This window comes from Suncus etruscus, chromosome 4 (genome assembly GCF_024139225.1).
Source record: "Suncus etruscus isolate mSunEtr1 chromosome 4, mSunEtr1.pri.cur, whole genome shotgun sequence".
NCBI lineage: Eukaryota > Metazoa > Chordata > Mammalia > Eulipotyphla > Soricidae > Suncus > Suncus etruscus.
In genome coordinates, this window is record NC_064851.1 from 102,111,290 (window position 1) to 102,132,059 (window position 20,770).

At 38.6% G+C, this 20,770-nt stretch overlaps 1 protein-coding gene and 1 non-coding gene across 2 annotated transcripts; one reads left to right on the plus strand and one right to left on the minus strand.

Annotated features, from left to right (window-relative positions):
- Positions 1-905: 905 nt before the first annotated feature.
- Positions 906-1,039, plus strand: LOC126007817 (small nucleolar RNA SNORA51). Its single transcript, XR_007495299.1, has one exon. It is a non-coding gene; the product is annotated as a small nucleolar RNA SNORA51 (small nucleolar RNA).
- Positions 1,040-11,587: 10,548 nt separating this feature from the next.
- Positions 11,588-12,109, minus strand: LOC126005845 (heat shock factor-binding protein 1-like). Its single transcript, XM_049771156.1, has one exon. It carries the CDS (start codon positions 12,050-12,052, stop codon positions 11,756-11,758), a length of 297 nt encoding a protein of 98 aa, XP_049627113.1. The 5' UTR covers positions 12,053-12,109; the 3' UTR covers positions 11,588-11,755.
- Between the last annotated feature and the right edge of the window lie 8,661 nt (positions 12,110-20,770).

Genomic DNA, 20,770 nt, shown 5'->3' on the forward strand with positions numbered 1-20,770 from the left:
TAAAGATTGTATTTAAAGCTGTCCTATTAAAAATGAAACAATAGGCCCGTAGAGATAGCACAGCAGTGTTTGCCTTGCAAGCAACCGATCCAGGACCAAATGTGGTTGGTTCAAATCCCGGTGTCCCATATGGTCCCCCGTGCCTGCCAGGAGCTATTTCTGAGCAGACAGCCAGGAGTAACCCCTGAGCACCACTGGGTGTGGCCCAAAAACCAAAAAAAAAAAAAAAAAAAAAGAATGAAACAATATCTTTGTCCTTAACTATAGTATTGGGTGGACTTTGACCTTTTATAAGATTTAATGCCTTTCGTTGAGTCTAGTACAAATTGATAAACCTACTGAAAGAAAAAAGAACCCCTTATAAGGGCTGGACCAATGGCACAAGCAGTAGAGCATCTGCCTTGCACATGCTAACCTATAATGGACCATGGTTCAATCCCTCAGCATCCTACATGGTCTCCCAAGCCAGGAATGATTTCTGAGCACATAGTCAGGAGTAACCCTTGAGTGTCACCTGGTATGGCCCAAAAACCAAAAACAAACAAACCTATAAAGGGATAGAGCAATAGCAGAGCAGATGGGCCATTGCCTTGTATGCACCCAATCTGGATATGATCCCCAACATCCTATATAGTCCCTGAGCCTGCCAGAATAATTTTTTATTAAATTTATTTAATGGTTGACATAACTGATCATAATACATATGCTTCAAGTTTACCAAAAGCAAAGTTATTAAAAAAAATAGAAAATAGAAAGAAAAACTAGAGATGGAAGGAAAAGGTGGGGAGGGAGGAAGGACACTTGGGATATTGGTCATGGGAATGTTGCACTGGTGAAGGATTTTATATATATATATATATATATATATATATATATTAAAAAATAAAAAAGAAAAGAAAAGATAAGGCCTCCTAATTCTTACCACAGGCTGTGTTCTTTACACTGACTGTATAGAAAGAGGAGGTACAGTAAATGCACCCCCATATACACCTGAACAGAGGCCTTTTGCCTGGTCTGTATTGTGAATGGGGGGACAAAAAAATAGAAAATAGAAAGAAAAACTAGAGATGGAAGAAAAAGGAAAGAAGAAAAAGTTCAGTAGCAAGTATATTTTGAAAATTATTGAATCACCAATGAACTCATTAAAGCAATAGCAGAAGGTTTAGTAAGGTCTTTTTTTTAGGATAAGAACTAAAGAAATACAGTAAAAATGGTGTGAGAGTGGCAATTGTTGTTGTTTGCATAAGCCCAGCAAAATATGGGGGAAATGGAAAAGAAAAGCATTGGACTAAATACAAGAAAACCTTACTCCTGAAGTTTTATGGCATAAAACCAACTCTGGGATCCACACATACTAAGTTGTCCAGCCCCTGAGTCATTTTCTGAAGTCCCAATAAAAATTTTTCCCACAATCGCTGTTGTCAATGCCAGGTTTCTGTAGTTAAAGATCCTAATTTCTGTGAATATCCTACATCAAAGTAAGAATGATGTGGAGCCTTCTCTAGTTTCACCTCACCATTAGAGGACAATGCAAAGAGCTCTGCCCTGAAAGCAGGTTGTTACTGTTGCTAAAAAATAATCAGACTTGAATACCAAATCCAAAGTCAATGACAAAAAAATCGATACCCAATCTACAAGCTGTACAAATGTGGAACAGTTGCACTTGCATTACAAGGGATAAAGGAGGGAGATGTGGGATGCATGTTGGGAACAGGGATGGAGGGAGGACAACACTGATGGTGGTAATGCCCCTCATTCATTGTAACTATGTGCCTTAAACATTACTGTGAAAGATTTGTAATTCACTTTGAACACAATAAAAATTAAAAAAAAAAAAAAAGAGAACCCTCTTTGGAGTAAGTCAATGCCAGGGCATTGGTAGGGTCTTCCCTGGTTTGCTTCCTGGTGATGTTATAGACAACGTGGTTGCTACTGTAGATGGTATCCATGGTTCAGGGGTAAATGGATAATGACCATTCTTCTGAGGCCCGAGCTAGGTCATTATGACAATGTTCAGGGTGTAAGGCCCCACTGCATTACAAGATTTGTGTGTTCCCATCTCTATTAGATAAGAACTTGCCTGCATATGTAATACTTTCCCATTTTAATGTGCCTAAGCAAAAGAGGAACAATGCTACAAGGTATTATTGGTGCATATGGGGGCTAAGGGAACATGTCCAACAATCCCCGTAACATGGTTCTAATATGACTCTAAACAGAGAGACTCTTCTACCAGAATTCCTTATTGAACATATCAAAATTAAATAAATAAATTAGTAGGGTAATTGTCACTATATAAGAGGATATTCAATAAGGGTTATAGTTGTGAAGGGAATACATCTAATATATTCAAAGGAGATATACATGTCCTTTTTATGGCTTTAGAAAAACAGTCAGGGAAGTGTTATATTCAGGGCACCACGTTGGTCTGTGATTTGGCCTTGTGGAGTCTGAAAAACGGCTCCCAGCAGTCCCATATCAGGAAATGTCCTTGAGCAGGAACTTCTCAGAAACTGAGTCTGGAAATAAACAAAGGTCCACAGTGAAGGGAGGTGAAGGACAGGAGGCTGCTGAAAGTAAATCAATAGTAACAGAGTGTTGGTTTCTTCTCAAGCTAGGAGTCTATCTTTACACTTTGGGAGTTGGTTGGCAGCTGGCTTGGGTAGGAATGATGATCTGCTTCATGAGGAGGTAAGAAATGATGATAAAAAGGGTTAAATGTGGGGTAATAGCAGGTGGGGGTGAAGGAGTGAAGGACTAGAAATGAGCTTGTATGGTGGTGAGCCAAGGGGGAAAGGACAGTATACAACATAGACATTCTATATATTGCAAACATACATTAAGCCCCATGATACCCTATGGAGACTAGTGGGAAGGAAAGTTGCCAGCGACTTCCCCAAGCCCTCCCTTCTTGTGCTGATTGGGGGTTAGGGAAGGCCTGAGGTCCCCTTTAAATTCCTCCCTGGCACTCACCTCGCTGAGCCCCTGGGCAGTCATCCAGCGATGGCCCAGGAGTTCAAGAGGAAGGAGTGGGACTTTGGGGGGCAGCTCAAGCCTCACAGCCTCTTCCCCAAGCTCAGTTAAAGGCCTTCATAATAAAGCCTTTCTGCTCCCCATGCCGGTAAAAGCCTCTGGCTCCCAGAACAGTAGAGTTTGGCATTGAGCATGGAGCCAGAAGTTTGCCGGTCTTTTCCCCAAGCCCACTCCTCTTGTGCTGGGTGGAGGGTCGAGGAAGGCCTGGGGTCTCTTTTAAACTCTTCCATTGTACCCACCTCGCTGGCCCCTTGAGCGAGTGCCCATGGATGGCCCCGGAGCTTGGGAGGAAGGAGAATGAAGACTGTTGGGTGCAGCCCGAGCTTTGCAAACCCCTCCCACCCCCCAAGCTTGGTATAAGGCCTTAGTTATGAAGTCTTTCCACTCCCCATGCCAGCAAAAGCCTCTGGCTCTTAGAACAGAAAAGAGTTTGACCTGCCAGAATAATTTCTGAGTGCAGAGCCAGGAACAATTCCTGAACATTACTAGGTGGGGAAAAAGAACCCAATGTGCGGGAGAAATAGCATGGACGTAGGGTGTTTGCGTTGCATGCAGAATGTTGATGGTTCAGGGGCCTGGAGAGATAGCACAGCGGTGTTTGCCTTGCAAGCAGCCGATCTAGGACCTAAGGTGGTTGGTTCGAATCCCAGTGTCCCATATGGTCCCCCGTGCCTGCCAGGAGCTATTTCTGAGCAGATAGCCAGGAGTAACCCCTGAGCACCACCGGGTGTGGCCCCCCCAAAAAAATGTTGATGGTTCAAAGCCCGGCATACCAGGAGCAATTTCTGAGCATAGAGCCAGGAGTAACCCCTTTGTGTTGCTGGGTGTGACACACACACACACACACACACACACACACACACACACACACACACACACACACACAAAAGAACCCAGTTATAATCCATGAGATGCCTTCCAAGGATTTTCACTAATATAACCTTTATAATAGCAACTTGCTTTTATTGGGTTCTTTCTTACTTTTAAGTTTATATTTATAATTATAAATTATTATATAATTCATATAGTCTTTTCTACGTGTCTCACCCTTTATCTGCACATTCACAGCTAGCTGTCAATTCAATCTGAGCCCTGAAGATCCCTCTCAGCTAATTTCCTTGACTTTCTGATTCTCAGTTTTCTCCTTTATTTCCTTACCGGGTTGCCTAAAATCGTATCAAACCTTTGCTTTATAAATGTCAAAGGTGAAAATTTTTGGAAATAATGGATCTGACATATGTTCAAAATGTGTCGCTAAAATCTCTCTCCTCAAAAATCTATGTGAAATCTGAGCATCGGTCAGTCTCAACCACTTTGATTTGACACACTGGACTAAGTCACCTTGAAAATATCAGTTGCACTGACTGGGCCCACATTTGTGGCTCAACTTTTTCAGCTTTTTTCAGCTTCTGCTTTGCAGGAAGGAGGTCAAGAGTTGATTCCCCAGTAACATGGAAGTCTCTGAGACCTATCCTGACAGCACAATGGTTGTAATTCTCTCTACTACCAAGATTGTGTGCTCTACACAAACAAATCTGTGCCAGTACTTCATCCAAAGTATCTGAACCCAATAAACTCTGTAATCAAGTGTGCAAGTATTATTTCAAAGCTCCCAAACCTACCGAGCACCTCAATAGAAATGACAAATTAAAAACCAATTTTTTAAATCTTCCTTAACCTCCCTAGAAACATCCTAGATGAATTTTGTAATCTGAATAAATAATAGACTGCATTTTTAAACCACTACACACCAAATGACACAAACAACCTTAGATGAACATTTAACTGCCTCAAAAATATCTGGATTCTTTTATTTTTCTTCCCCTTAGTATACATCTGAGGCTTCTTTAGATCTCTTATAAGGTAGCTGCCCTGGGGAAAAAACAAGTACCTGTGTCACAAGCTCTGGCTGTTTTTGTTGAGAGGTCATCTGGGAAGATGATATAAAAAAAAATGCCTGACATCTATTAAACTGAATGTCCTCAGGACATGTTCTAGATACGAAAAATCAGAGAGACCAGATAATGACGACTTTGAATAGAGTAAGTATAAAGATGTACACTATGGATTGAAAGTTCAGTCACAAGTGTAAAAGTGTTTGAGGATTTATAAAATTCTTGTTGAAATGAGAAAAATTTATGATAATTAATAATCCATAAGTTCATCTAATGAGGTCCTAGCACATAGTAAGCACACAATAAATAGTGGCTATTAATCATTGTTTGTAGAGTAATTTAAGAAAGATCTTACTTCAAACTCAGAGCCAAGGTTAAAGTGATTGAAGGGAAATTTTGTCAGCCATAATCTCTTTCTTCACCAGACTCTCCTAATTCTACAAGAGAATAAGGTAAATAAGTTAATTCAAAGCATGGTATTATCAATAAATGCTTGTTTATCTTTTTATTTCTTTCTGAAGTTTTATGTACTGGTCACCTCCAAACGGATTTTTATCTGTACTGGCTCTTACTTTATGGTGCCACCAAGTGGCCTTTTCAGGTGGTGCAGTTCCCAAAGTTAGTACCCCCGTTTACAGCTTCAACAGCTTCTCAATTCTCATCAAATTAATAGGCAACACTCTGAGTTTAACAAAAATGCAAATGTTACAAATATTTATATATAGCTCGGGGTGGGGAAGAGAGAATAACCCTATTGAGAAACAGAATAGAAGCCCAAATTGATATTTGATATGCTTTAGTTGTGATCCCTGGAAAATTTATTTCTAAGTTTTAAGAAATTTATAAATAGCCATCATGGAAGGTATTTTTGGCCGAAAGTGTGAGTTGGGGTGGTGGTTGTTTCATACCCAGCTGTGCTCAAGGCTTACGCCTGGCTCTGTGCTAGGGGAGGGACTCAAGGGACCATATTTGATACAGAGAGCAAAAATGGGTAGACAGTTTGCAAACCAAGTCCCTGGTATTCCTTATTTTACACCAAACACTGCTAGAATTAATTCCTTTTTTTATATTTACTTTTTGTAAGCACCGTGGTTATAAAATTGTTCATAATTGAGTTGCAGTCATACAATGTACACCACCCTTTAACAGTGCACATTTCCCATCACCAAAGTGGAAAAATTTCCCCAATTTTCCTCTCAACATTTCCTGATCTCCCCCTGCCTGACTTTGGGGCAGCAATTTTACTTCTCTCTCTTTTCTTTTTTAACATTGTGATTTGCACTATTACTAATGATGGGGTATCACACATATCACTTTATCCCCTTTCAGCACTCAATTCTTGTCCAGAGTGATCAGTTCCAACTATCATTATCACAGTTGATTAACTGTTTATTACCTAAGTGCATTTGCCACTCTTCATGGCAAGCTTCCTGCATAGATTGGTTCTTTTAATTGTAATTACTGAGCCTGGGTATTATTACCATACTACCTTTTATGTTTCTTATATCATACAATCATTGAGATAATTCAGTCTTTACCTTTCCCACTGGCTCATTTCACTCAGTACAATAATATTCATATCCATCCATATATAAGTAAATTTCATGACTTCTTAATGGCTGCATAGTATTTAATTGTTTAGATGTACCACAGTTTCTTTAGTCACTCATCTGTTCCCAAACACCTGGGTTGTTTCCAGATTCTGGAAATTTTTGTGAACAATGATGTGATGAGCATAGGAGTGCAAAGGGCATTTTTGTATTGTGTTTTTGTATTCCTAGGGTATATTCCTATGAGTAGTATTGCTGGATCATATGGAAGATCAAATTCTAGTAAGATGCCTAGTTGTTTATAGATTCTGGCTATTGTAAATAGTGCTGCAATTAAATAGGACTGTGGAGGACATTTTTGTATTGTGTAATTGTGTCCCTAGGGCATATCCCTAAGAGTAGCATTGCTGGATCATATGGAAGTTGAATTTCTAGGGTTTTTTTTGTAAAATATCCATATTGTTTTCCAAAAATACTGAACCAGTCTGAATTCCCACCAACAGTGAATGAGAGTCACTTTCTCCCTGCATCTGTGAAAACACTAGTTGTTCTTGTTCTTTGTGTTGTTGCCAGTCTCTGTGATGTGAGAAATATCTCATTGTTGTTTTAATTTGCAAGACCCTGATGATTAGTGATGTGGAGTCTTTTGGCCATCTGTATTTCTTCTTTGAGGAAATGTTTGTTTCTTCTCCCCATTTTTGGATGAAGTTAGATTTTTTTACTTGCTAAATTCTATCAGTGCTATATATATATATAGGATTAATATATAAGACATATATTATCTTATATATAAACCCCTTATCTAATGGTATTAAATGAATAGTTTCTCCCATTCATGGGCATTCTTGACTTAGTTACTATTTACTTTGAGGTGCAGAAACTTCTTAGTTTAACATAGTTCCATTTGTTTACTTTTGCTTCCATTTTCATGGCCAGTGGTATTTTAACCTTAATGATGCCTTTACCTTCAATGTCATGGAGTGTTCTGCCTACGTTTTCCTCTATGTAGTTTATGCTTTCAGCTTAAATATCAAGGTATTTAATCCATTTTGATTTTAACTTTATGCATGGCATTAAAGAGAAGAGAGGTCTGAGTTCTTTTTTTTTTTTTTTTTTTTTTTTTTTTTGGTTTTTGGGCCACACCCGGTGGTGCTCAGGGATTACTCCTGGCTGTCTGCTCAGAAATAGCTCCTGGCAGGCATGGGGGACCATATGGGACACCGGGATTCGAACCAACCACCTTTGGTCCTGGATCAGCTGCTTGTAAGGCAAACACGGCTGTGCTCTCTCCGGGCCCCTGAGTTCATTTTTTATATTTAGTTGGTCAATTTTCCCAACAGCACTTGTTGAAGAGGTTTTCCTTGCTTTGATTTGCTTTGTATTTTACACTCCTTTATCAAAGAAAATTGTTTATAAATTTACAGATCTGTCTCAGAATATTAAAGTCTATTCCATTTATCTGATGGCCTGTCTTTATTTCAATGCTATGCTATTTTAATCACTACTGCTTTATATAGTTTAAAGTTGGGAAAAGTGATTCCTCTGATCTTTTTCCCCCAAGGATTGCTTTAGCTATTTGTGGACATTTACTGCTACATATGAATTTCAGGAACATCTGATCCACTTCTTTGAAAAATATCTTGAGTATTCTTATAGAGATTGCATTAAATATGTACATGCTTTGGAAAGTATTGCCATTTAATTATGTTAATCCTACCAATCCATGAGCAGAGTATGTTTCCATTTCCTTGTGTCCGCTTTTATTTCTTGAGGCAGTTTTCTTTAGTTTTCTTTATATAAATCTTCCTTTGACCTCTTTAGTTTATTTCAAGGTGCTTAATTTTCTGATGCACATCTGTGAATGCAATTATTTTTAATATCTTTTCCTTTTTTCAATATTTGTGTATTAAAAAAGCCATGGATTTTTACATGTTAATTTTGTAGCCTGCCACTTTACTATATATGTCTAATGTTTCTAGAAACATTTTGGTAGACTGTGTGGCTAGTTTGGTCTGATTACAATAGAGAACTTCTTTAAATTCTCTCTAGGAAAGTAAATACATGAATGATGAAATATAAAATATGAAGACACACATAAGGTTATGTGGGAGAACAAATGTTCTTTACAGTGGTCCTCAAACTATGGCCCGCAGGCCACATATTGCATTTGTATCTGTTTTGTTTCTTCATTGCAAAATAAGATATATGCAGTGTGCATAAGAATTCGTTCATAAGTTTCGTTTTTACTATAGTCAGACCCTCCAATGGTCTGAGGGACAGTGAACTGGTCCCCTATTTAAAAAGTTTGAGGACCCCTGTTCTTTAATGTGAAGAATCAAGGGTATATAGGGGACATTTTTTCAAGTCACAGTTTTCCCTATAAAGTATGCTCTCCTTTGTTTCTTTGCAAATTATAACATATATCTCTTATTAATGGAAGCTTTGTCAGTATACATAGTTTGATCTACAAAACAATTCACAAGGGCCTAGGTATGCAGACCTGATGAATAGATATATTTCAATTAAGAGTCCAGAGGAAAAAAGAGAAGGCAAATTTTAACATCTCAAAGCAGTTTCTGTCTGACCAGGTCCTAGATGTCAATTCTAATGTAGATTGAGAGATTTTGCAAGGACAGGTTTTCCTATCAAACTTCCTATTCCTGAGGAAACAGGCTTTTGTTTTAGGGGCTATCACAGATAATTAACTTTCTAAGGTCTAACTAAGAAATAGTTTTTAGAATGGGCAAATAAAAGAGACAAACTTATCTGAAATAGATGCAAATCTATACCTGATAAAAGTTTCTTAACAGCCCAATGCTATTTCCTGGCCAAACTTGGAATGTTAATTCTGAGGTAAGATTTAGTTAGCAAGTCACTCAAATGTCTCTTAGAGATGTCCCAAAACAAAACATACTTTTCTGTTTAACCTGCAATGCATTTAAAAGACAAAGAAAAATAAATTTGTTTTTAAGTATCTTTTGATGCTGAGTTTTCTAGATAAAGAGAAATTTAATCAAGGCAAATTATATTTGCCTGTATAAATTCTTATGTTTGGAAGTAAGTGTTCAAATATATACACATTTAATACAGCATAAGGGAGCTTCATATTTAGGCCAAATAAATGTTTGTAACTAAACATTAGAAATATCACCCTCACAATCAGAAGTCTTGATCAGCCATTCACACTGAGGAAAGGCTTCTCAGCAATCTTCTAACATGACTTATTAGATCGTGGGGGCAATAATAGACTCTTTAGGATTTTCTGGATATAGTATCATTCATCTGAAAATATCAAGTGCTTGTCTTCCTATTGTCCTATGTGCATGTCCTTGATATATTTGATATCTTTTTCTTACCTAATTGCTATGATAAATTCCAGTATTATATTGAATAGAAGTGGTGAAAGGGGGCAATCTTGTCTGTGCTGGGTCTTAGTTTTAGTTTTTCCCCCACTGAATATAATGCTTGCCATGGCTTTGTAGTAAATGCCTTAGAGAATATTGAGGAAAGCTACTTAAATTCCCATCTTTTTTTTTTTTTTTTAGGGTTTCAGGCTCCTTTATTCAGGGCACAAATCTCAGGCAGGAACTGGCTTGGAAAATCTCTCTCCAACTTAAGGCAACCACACTCCTTAACTCCCCACTAGGTCTGGAAACTCCTTCATCTTCATTCTTGAGTTAGAGGCAAGGGTCCTGGCCCATGGCCTGGGGCTCCTTAGGAGAAGAAGCCCTAAGTCCCATTTAAGCCCCCTCTTGGCCCAGCCAAGAGGCTCACACACCCAAGGGAACAGCGGCCAATGCAGCCTATTACACTGTGCCCTCGTCCAATTTGAGGACAAATGAGGAACACTGCTATATATTTGCAATACAAGCCATCAAGAATTCTGAGGGAAAAAATCATATGGTGTTCACTGGGGGTCCCCCACTTTGGAGTGGGACCCCTTAATTTCTCACCCTCAGGGATCTCTTTTCTGTGGCCAATACTAGTCTCTTGGCTGAAAACTTCATTTCATACATGTCTAGAGTGAGTACCCCTGCGTCTATGACTTATAATACAACCATTATTCTGGAAGCTTCTGGCCAGAACAGATTAGAATGCTGATTCTTAGAAAACTTGAGGTTTACCACAAGTTATTTATCCATCATTTTCTTTTTTTCATCTGTAACCAGGTGCACTTCCAGAATGCAAGGATGGTTCAACACACATAATAAATTTTGTAAGAGAGGGAAGGGACACATGTGATTTCATTGATGCAAACAAATCTTTTCAAGATTAAAAAGAAAGAATATAGGGGTTCATCTTCTTTGTACATAAGGAAAATTAGTCTCACACTCTTGCATACTTTTTTAGTGTCTTGTTAAATATTAGTTCTTTTTTAGACAGACTGACTTGGTGGTTTTTCCGCAGAAAGGATGGTTGTGATCCAGAACTAAAGAAAGTTGCATTGACATTTTCTAGTAGAGGGGTGTGCCCAGACTTCCTGCTCATGGTGTGTATTTCCCTTTTTCTTGGCTTCTCTTCCTTACCAGTAGGTCTGAGACAGAGGGATTCAGTTCCTGATCCTGCCATTTTCCTCTGCTAACTATTGTAGGTTAAACAGTGTCTTGAGGACAGAAGTTGGCCAGTCACATGCAACACTAACTACTTACTGCCCCGTTTTTTTCAGGCAATCCTGTCATGTTCTGTATTAAAAATATTTGCAAACACTAGACGGCAGTGGTTATTCCTATGGGAGCACCCAACCTCAGGGACTGAGAGAAAACTCACAGTTCAATTTTGACATTTGGCAACAGAGTTAACAGCAGAGAATTCTACATTGACTGTTCTGTGTCTTAGCCACTTGAAAATCATCACCAATACTACCTGGTGAGATGTCAATAGTCCCAGTCTGTGCTGAGGATTCAAGAAAAAACACAAAGTGCTATACAGGTCTTACTTCACACGAAGTATCATATCTGGTTATCACCAAAGGATCCACTATGTGTCTAATTAAAAAGAAAAATCACACCGTGACTTTTATCCAACAGCAACTACTACAAATGGTAGAAAAAAGGACCTGACAAAAAGTACACTCAAAATTTTAACAATTGTATGCAAGAACCACCAAAGTTGTAGTGTTTAATATTTAATAGCACAACTCACTAAGGCCCAAGATGTGAAGTTACCATAGGGCATGGAGGGGGTTGGTAGTGGGGACACAATTCATTCTAGAAACTAACTAGACAGCATGTGAAAAGACAATCACCTCAAAATAGAAAACCTGCTAGCTGACAGCAGTTAGTGGCAAAAGCCAGTTGGTGCTCCCTTGGCTGGTAAAAACGGTGCTCTGCATTCCATGTCACTTAGCCACTTCTGCGTGGCTGGAAGCTTGTTGTCACCTTCCAGCTCTTCCACTCCAGCCTGGGTCATGAGGTCTGCGATGTTCTTCTCTAGGTCATCGATGCGGCTGCTCATGTCGTCAATTCTCCCAATGATCTGGTCCGACATGATCTGAAATTTATCCTGCATCTGTTGCAGGAGCGCCTGCACCACCGAGCTAAGGTCCTGCACGGTCTTGGGGTCCGTCTCCGTCATGTCCCTGGTTCCCAGCTTGGCAGCCAAGTCTCAGTCCGACCGACACTTCCGGTTGTCCGCGCAGACGCCTTAAATTCCCATCTTATTGAGAGTTTTATCATCAACTGGTGCTGTACCTTGACAATTGAACATATCTATTGATATGTTCATATGATTTTTTTCTTTTTTAATATGTTGTTTTATGTTGATTGACTTGCAAATGTTTAACCATCCTTGAATCCCTGGAACCAATCCTATTTTGTCATAGTATATAAACTTCTTGAGGAGTTGTTGGATTCTATTTGCTAGTATTTTGATGAAAATCTTTTAATCTGTTTATCAAGAATATTGGCCTATAAATTTTTCTTGTGATTTCCCTCTTTTGGCATCAGGGTGATGTTAGAGTCACAAAAGATATTTGGGAGTAGTTATTTTTCTTAAATTTCCCGGAAGAACTTGAAAAGAATTGGTAGTAGGTCCTCTTTAAATATTTGAAAAACTATTGAATCCTTCTGGGTCTGGGCTTTTGTTTCGGGAAGCCTTTTGATTACCTTTTCAATCTCCTCAATCATGAGAGATCTGTTCAGGAATTCCATATCAACTTGGTTCAATCTTGGAAGGTTATAGAACTCCAAAAATTAGTCAATTGCTTCCCATTTTTCTTGTTTTGTGGCATAAATTTCTCAAAGTAATCTCTGACTGCACTTTGAATTTCTGTAATATCTGTAGACAGAATACCTATTTATTTCTGATTCTGTTTATTAAGTTTCTCTCCCTTTTTTTAAGTCCTGCTAATGGTTTGGTTTTTTGTTTGTTTGTTTGTTTGTTTTCAAAAAACCAACTCTTGCTTTTATTGACTCTTTGGATTATTTTTTAGGTGTCCAGTTCATTAATTCATGCTCTAAGTTTCATTATTTTCTTCCTCCTGCCTACTTCTAGCTCATTATGTTGTTCCTTTCCAATTTCTTAAACTGTGCCATAGAGTTATTTATGCAGGGCCTTCTTTCTTTCTGATGAATGCTTGCAAAGCTATCACTTTAATCTCAATAACATTTTTGTTGTGTTTGATAATCTACAAATCAGAACTATAATATCTGATAATTTGTATCTTCATTCTTATTTGTTTTCTGAATTCTTTTTATTTCCTCTTTGATTTCATCTCTGTCCCACTGATTGTTCAGCATTAAGCTGCTTAATATCCAGGTATTAAAGTTGTTTCTCCTATTCTGTTTGTAATTCATTTTTATTTTCAGTGCATCATGATCTGAGAAGATAGTTAATATGATTTCTATCCTCTTTATTTTATGGAGGTATGTTTTTATGGTCCAGCATGTGGTCTATTTTGTAGAATATCCCATGGGCATTGGAGAGGAAAGTGTATTCAGCTTTGGGGAATGGAAAGTCATATATATATATATAAATATATATGTTAATACACTGTGTATACATAGTGTGTATATATACACCAAATTACTCTCTTTTATTTCTTCCTTTAAATCCAGTATATCCATCTTAAGTTTGTTGGTCTAACAAGAGGTGACATGGGGGCCAGAGAGTTAGAATGGAGGTAGGGCATTTGCCTTGCATACAGAAGGAGGGTGGTTCGAATTCTGGCATCCATTATGGTCCCCTGAGCCTGCCAGAATCAACTTCTGAGCATAGAATCAGGAGTAACCTCTGAGTGCTGCCTAGTGTGACCCTAAAAAAGGGGGGGGGGGCATGGTGGTATTAAAGTCTCCCACTAATATTTTGTTGCTACTGAACGGGTCTTCTGAAAATATAACAAAAGACTCTATCTCAGGCTCCATCCTAGGAGCAGCATAATGACCAAGACCACCAACTACAGAAGATGGTTTAAAATGACATTGAAGAAACAGAATTGCTAGAACCACAAAGAAAGACTTAATCATAAGCTCCATTCCTTGAGCTGCACAGTCACCAAGATTTGTAGATATAGAGGTCCGATTTTACCATCTATGATGAAGCAGAAGTCTTCCCATACACCACAAAAGCACCGCGGGGAGAGTAAATGAACATGCAAGGAGTCTATAGTTAATCCCATGACAGTATACTTCAAGGGTGAAGAAACCCTGTATTTCCTAAGCCAAGGGAATTCCCTCTATAATGCCCCCAATAGCTACTGTGCCTATGTGGGGGGGGAGGAGGGGGAAAGAAGGCATAAAATAATCCTTTTATCTACTTATATATTTATTTTTTGACTTCTTTGTTTTGGTGTAGACATTAAAGTTGATGTCTCCAATTTTATTTTATTTTATTTTATCTTTATCTTTCTTTTTGCACTCTGGCATGGTTTTACTTTAGGACTGGGACTATTGTGTGGTGCCTGTCTTTATTGCTGTAGTGCTCACTGGATATTTTATTTGATATTTCTTTCTGTATTGTTGTGGTATTTTAATTACCTTTTTCCTGTCCTCTCTCAAACTTAAGTTGAAAGCCGCTAGAAGGACTCCACCCATTTTCAGTTTATTTGATTTTTTACCCCATTTTATTGCTTTTCTTTCCTTCTTGAACTATCTAGCTCCACCTCTTAAATAAAGGGGGAAACAAGGGAGGGTACCAGGACCAAACAGATATATGATCACTAAGTAGTAAGATGGACACAGAGGGGACCACTTATTCTAGCAGCCGGGGGGGGGGGGGGTGAGGGGAGGGATATGGGTTGCAGGAAGGAAACGGGGGTGGAGGGAGGACAAATTTGGTAATGGGAATTCCCTTGATTCAATGTTAATATGTACCTAAAATACTACTGTGAAAAATATGTAAGCCAACATGGACAAAATAAAAATTAAAAAAAAATATTGTGTTGCTATTGATGTCTTTCTTCAAATCTATTAGCAGTTGTTTTAAGTATTTTTCTGGCCCTTCATTAGGGACATATATGCATAGGAGTGTGATTTCTTCCTGATGTACATATCTCTTTTTTGGGGGGGTCACACCCATTTGATGCTCAGGGGTTACTCCTGGCTAAGCACTCAGAAATTGCCCCTGGCTTGGGGTGACATACAGGATGCCGGGGGATCGAACAGAGGTCCTTCCTTGGCTAGCACTTGCAAGGCAGAAACCTTACCTCTAGCGCCACCTTGCCGGCTCCCATATCTCTTAATTATTAAGAAAGTACCCTCTCACAGGGTTCTCTGCATTGCCCTTTAATGGTGAGGTGAAACAAGAGGATGCTCCACATCCTGACTTCAATATAGAATATGCAGATTCCAGGATATTTAATACAGAAACATGATACCAACAACAGAGACTGTGTGAAAAAATAAAAGTGTGTTGGCACTACAGACAATGTCTTGGATTGGACAAACTAGTTTACCTGGAGCCTAGAGTTGGTCTTATGCCAGGAAACTTCAGCGGTCGGGTCTCTTTGTATGTAGGCCAAGGTTATTCCTTTCCATTCCCCTCATATTTTGGTGGGCCAATGCAAACAACAATTGCCACTCTAACACCATTTTTACTGTGCTCCTTTGACTCTAATCCTTAAAAAAAAAAAAACCACTTAAAATTTGAAGTTAACTTAAGCTAATATGCATGTACATGGAAATGTAAAAAATACTGTTCCTCTAATGTTTAAGGAGTTACTTAAGTTTTATGGCTTTAGATTGCCTTGTGTGCTGTTAAGAAATATTATAATGTGTTACAATCTGGGGACTTGAGGGACAAAGTAATTGTACATGGATTCTGTTTTATTTATCTTAATGTTCTTTGGCTGAAAGTTCAAAGTTAAGATATCAGCAAGGGGACTTCTGAGAATTATGTTATGGGTGATTGTCCTTCCACTGTAACTTTACCTTGTCCTCTTTCTTTGCCTCTTTGTTCTCATAATTAAAAATAAAAAAAAATTTTAAAAATGATATAAACTATTTAAATAAACAATTAAAATGTAAAAAAAAAAATTACCCTCTCTGTCTCTTCTAACCTTTTTAAGCCTAAAATCTCTATCATCTGATATTAGTAAGGCCACTCCAGACTTTTTAAAGGAGCTGTTTGCTTGAAGGATTGTCTTTCAACCTTTGACTTTGAGTCAAGTTTGCTATTAATATTCAAATGTATTTCTTGGAGGCAGCTAAATGTTGGACTCAATTTTCTGATTTATTTTGTTTCTCTGTGTCTCTTTAACTGGTGCATTCAGTTATTACTATTGATAGAGATAATTATCATCAGATTCTGTGCCATTTTTTTGTTTTGTGTTTGTGGGATTTGTCTTGTCTTCACATAGATCCTTTTAATGTTGGTTTTCAGCAAATTTCCCAAGCTCTTGTCTATCTGTGAAGCAGTGTATTCTTTCTTTAAACTTGAATTTAAATCAGGATAGGTGAAGTATTTTGGCGAGATATTCATTTCATTGAGTTTTTGTTTTACTTTTTTGATTTTTGTTTTTTTACTAAAACTCAATGAGTTTTAGTTCAGGCAGTATGGTAGCTTGTGATAAATCTGCTGTAAATCATAAAGATGTTTCTTCTTTGTATATAATTTTCCTCTTATATATTGATGCTTTTAATATTCTATATCTAAGGTTTTCATCATATGATTAGGATGTGTCTTGGTGTGCTTTTAATTGGGTCTCTTTTAGCTGGTACTCTTCAGGCATACAGTATATGAATGCATATATTCTTCAGGTCTGGAAACTTCTCAGTAAAGATATCTCAGTAATGATATATTTTACTGCTGCTTCTTCATTGGGGTTTTTTCTTGCCCCTCTGGACATCAAAACATTTTTTTAATTTTTATTTTGACCACAGTGGATTGCAAATCTTTCACAGCAATATTTTAGGTACATGGTGACATTGAATCAGAGGCTTTTCTACCACCAATGTTGTCCTCCCTCCACCCCTGTTTCCTGAATGCATCCCATCTCCCCCTCCTGTGCCCCTCCAGGCTGCTAGTATAAGTGGTCTCCTCTGTGTCTAGCTTGTTGTAGATTGGGTATCAATTCTGTTGTCATTGGCTTTGGACTTGGTGTTTAAGTCTGATCATTTTTTATTTCTACTCAATGTTCATACAACTGTTTGGTCTGGGTGCCCTCTATTATTTCCCCCTCAGTTTATGAGGCAGAACAAGATGGTTCAAGTTATGGTGTTCTGTTAAAAGGAGAGGAAAAGGGGGGCAAAAAAGGGGCATAAGGGGGAAGAGTCAATTCTAGAGGCTCAATAATTTTTATATTATTCCTGCTGAATCTATTCCAAAAGTCTACTGTCATCTGTTGATATTGAAGATTTTTTGAGGATTTTTTTCATCTTCTGTTTGTTTATTTTAAGTTCTTTTCTAGCTTCTTCTGCTGTATGGAGTTGTTAGGAAGCTCATCTTCCTGATCACTAATCCTGTCCTCATCAGTTGTAACTCTTCTGGTGAGGCCTTCCATTAAGGTTTTCACTCCACCTACCAAGTTTTTTCTTTCTGTCATATCTGCAGTTTTCTCATTTCTACTTTCATATCATCTTAAATTTTACTGGCTGTCCATTCATGGTTTATTTAACTTCTTTGAACATCTCCCACATTTCTTTTCTAAAGTCTTTATCAGAGAGGTTACATAAGTGGCTGATGTATGTTGGTCATCAGCACCACCATCTTCATTTACTAATTGTTTTAGTGTTCTGTATTGCCTTCCCTTTGCAACTTTTGCAGTGTGGTGATGGTGTCTTTTTTATATGTTGTGGTAGGGTTCCTTGACTAGAAGGAATTTGAGGCTTAGAGCAAGGCAGTAGTCATGATTATCTCTAGGTGACAAGCTTGAGTTCCAAATAATACTTCAGATTCCAAAAGCTGCCCACAGTCTCCACAGCTGCTGCTCTCTGCTCTTACATGTCTCGGTGCAGGAACCTTAGTTGAATATTCCAGCTGGGCCCCAAGACTCTGTCTGTGTTGCAAGGAAAGTGGGACTGGCCTGGGCAAAAGGATGCCCACAAATAGAGAGAATCCTAAGCTTCACTGCTGTCCAGATGGATATTTTTAGCCTTCTCACAGTCTTGTTGACTCTGCCTGATCACAAAATCTTGCCTACTTAGCTACATTTACTCAATGGTTCAGCTACTCTAATGTCCATGCCCTGTGAGCTTGGCCATTGGGTAGGGCCCATGCTGCTTTCCAAAAATCGAGCTGCACTTTCTTTTAATTTAGTTTATTAAATTGAAACAATTATGATCAACAAAATTCTTCATAGTTTAATTTGAGATATACAGTGAGTCAAGGCCCTTCCCACCACCATTGTAAACCTCCCTTTACCAATGTACCCAGAGTACATCCTATACCATCATCCTCTACCCTCTATATAACAGGACCCTTTAAGTTAGACTGTTGATTCTACTATCATTGACTTTGGCTTGAATATTTAGTTACATCCTTATTTATTTCCCTGCCAATGCATCCTAGACCACTTGGCCCCTGGCCCCAGCTTTTCTTTGATTCCTTCTTCTTTGCTTTTAAAAAATGCGGGAATATGTGATAAAATAAAATAATCCATGTCCCAAGGTTCTATGAAAAAGGTAAAACATAAAAGATAAGAGATTTAGGCCCGGAGAGATAGCACAGTGGTGTTTGCCTTGCAAGTAGCTGATCCAGGACCAAAGGTGGTTGGTTTGAATCTCGGTGTCCCATATGGTCCCCTGTGCCTGCTAGGAGCTATTTCTGAGCAGACTGCTATAAGTAACCCCTGAGCACTGCAGGGTGTGGTCCAAAAACCAAAAAAAAAAAAAAAAAGATGTGATTTAAAAAATTCAATTTAAAAAAAGGCGTGTGTGGCAGGGTTTTTTGTTTGTTTCTTTGTTTACATAGGCACAGCAAAACTAAAGGAAGTAGAAAAGAAAAACCTTTGGTCTAAAATCAGGGAGACATTACCCATGAAGCATCCTAGCATGAGACCAACTATAGGATTTAGGCATATTAAGTTATCTAACCCCAAAGTCTTGCTCTGTGGTTTCAGTAATAGTTCTTCATAATCACGGTTGTCACAGTTAGGTTTCTGTAGTTAGACATCCTGGTTTTTGTAGAGATCCTATGTCAACCTCAGGGTAACATGTAGCATCTTCTGGTTTCATCTCACCATTAGGTGACAGTGCTGGTAGCCCTGCCCTGAAAGCAAGTTGTTGCTGTTACCAAGTTGTCAGGGTGTCATATGAACCCACTCTGGAGTAAGTCGATGCCAGGGCAGCATTAAAGCCATCCCTGGTATACAATGGATTCCTGGTTCTGGGTAGAAAACCATGCTGGTTCTACAGATGGAAACCAAGGTTTAGGAGTGAATAGCCAATATCCAATCTTCTGGAGCCTAAGACTAGTCATTATGACAAGTATTCAGGATATAAAGTGCCAATGCACCATAAAATGTATGTGTTTCTATCCCTATCAGATAAGTACTTGTTTCCACATGTAAGATTTCCCCATTTTAATGTGCCTTTGCAAAAAGGAACAATGCCACATGTTAATGCTGGTGTATATATGAGAGCAAAAACAATAAGCCAATCAATCCTAACATCCTGGTTCTAACATAAACTCAGAGCACAAGAGGAACTTATCTACTAGAATTTCCTACTAAATAGATCCCCCCAAAAAAAGAAATAAGAAAAACTGCCATTACATAAAAAGATGGACAATAAGAATTATACTATTAAGGAAATACATCTGAAGAAATATTCAAAGATATACATGTCCCTTTGAGTCTTTTAAAATACTTGGGGGGGTGTAAAATCTGAAGCACAGCTTTAGCTTGTGACATGATCTTGTGGAATCTGAAAAAATGGTTTCCAGCAGTCACATATCTGGAACTGTCCTCTAACTAGGGCTTCTCAGAAACCAAATCTGGTAGCAAGGAACAGTCCATAGTGAAGGGAGGTGGGAAAAATGGGGCCACGAGAGCAAATCAGCAGCAAAAGCAGTGGCAGTTTCTTCTTGGGCTGAAACATGGTGTGCTGGGAATCTGCCTTTCTGTTTTGGGAGCTTTGGGAGCTGGTTAGCTTAAAGGGGAATGTTCTGGTTTTTGAGGAGTTCAGAACTGAGGGTAAATAGGTTTAATGGGGGAAAATAACAGATCAGGGCTGAGAGAGAAAAGGGATAGAAAAGAATTTGTAAGGTGGTAAGCAGTGGTGGGAGAAGGGATTATATATAACAGGAGGAAGGACAATATACAACAAGACAGACATTTTGTATATTACAGACAGACATTAGACATTGAGGTGGCTAATACATGCACTCATGCACACACATAGACACTGAGGATCAATTCATCGGTTATAATTGAAAAGCTGACCCAGGTAAAATGATCAGAACACTTAAAAAATGTAAAGCCAGCAAGTCAGATGAAAAGGTTTTCCGACTTCAAGGGAAACTTCTCCTGCCTGTGCCTGTCTGCCTGTGTTTCTAAATCGCTGAAGGTCTCCTCAGAGGCCTAGGGAGCGCACCCCCAAAAAACTGCATTTTGAAGCATCCCAGTAAGTAAATTCTGGCAGTGGGGGTCGCCGTCCAATAAGCTGAACTCTCCGGCCTGTGGAGGCTCTGCCCTGCTGTGAATTTGTTCACTCTGAAGACTTCAAGGGAAACTTCTCCTGCCTATGCCTGTCTGCCTGTGTTTCTGAATCCCTGAAGGTCTCCTAAGAGGCCTAGAGAGCGCACCCCCAAAAACCTGCATTTTGAAGCTTCGCTTCACTTCATGGCTGCGTACTCTTTCTAACAAATGAACCCCACCATAACATGCAGGAAAAATCACACTATAAGTGTGACAATGGG

Bases quoted from the DNA above. Each gene is read 5' to 3' on its own strand.
- LOC126005845 (XM_049771156.1), bottom strand. From the start codon at position 12,052: ATGACGGAGACGGACCCCAAGACCGTGCAGGACCTTAGCTCGGTGGTG.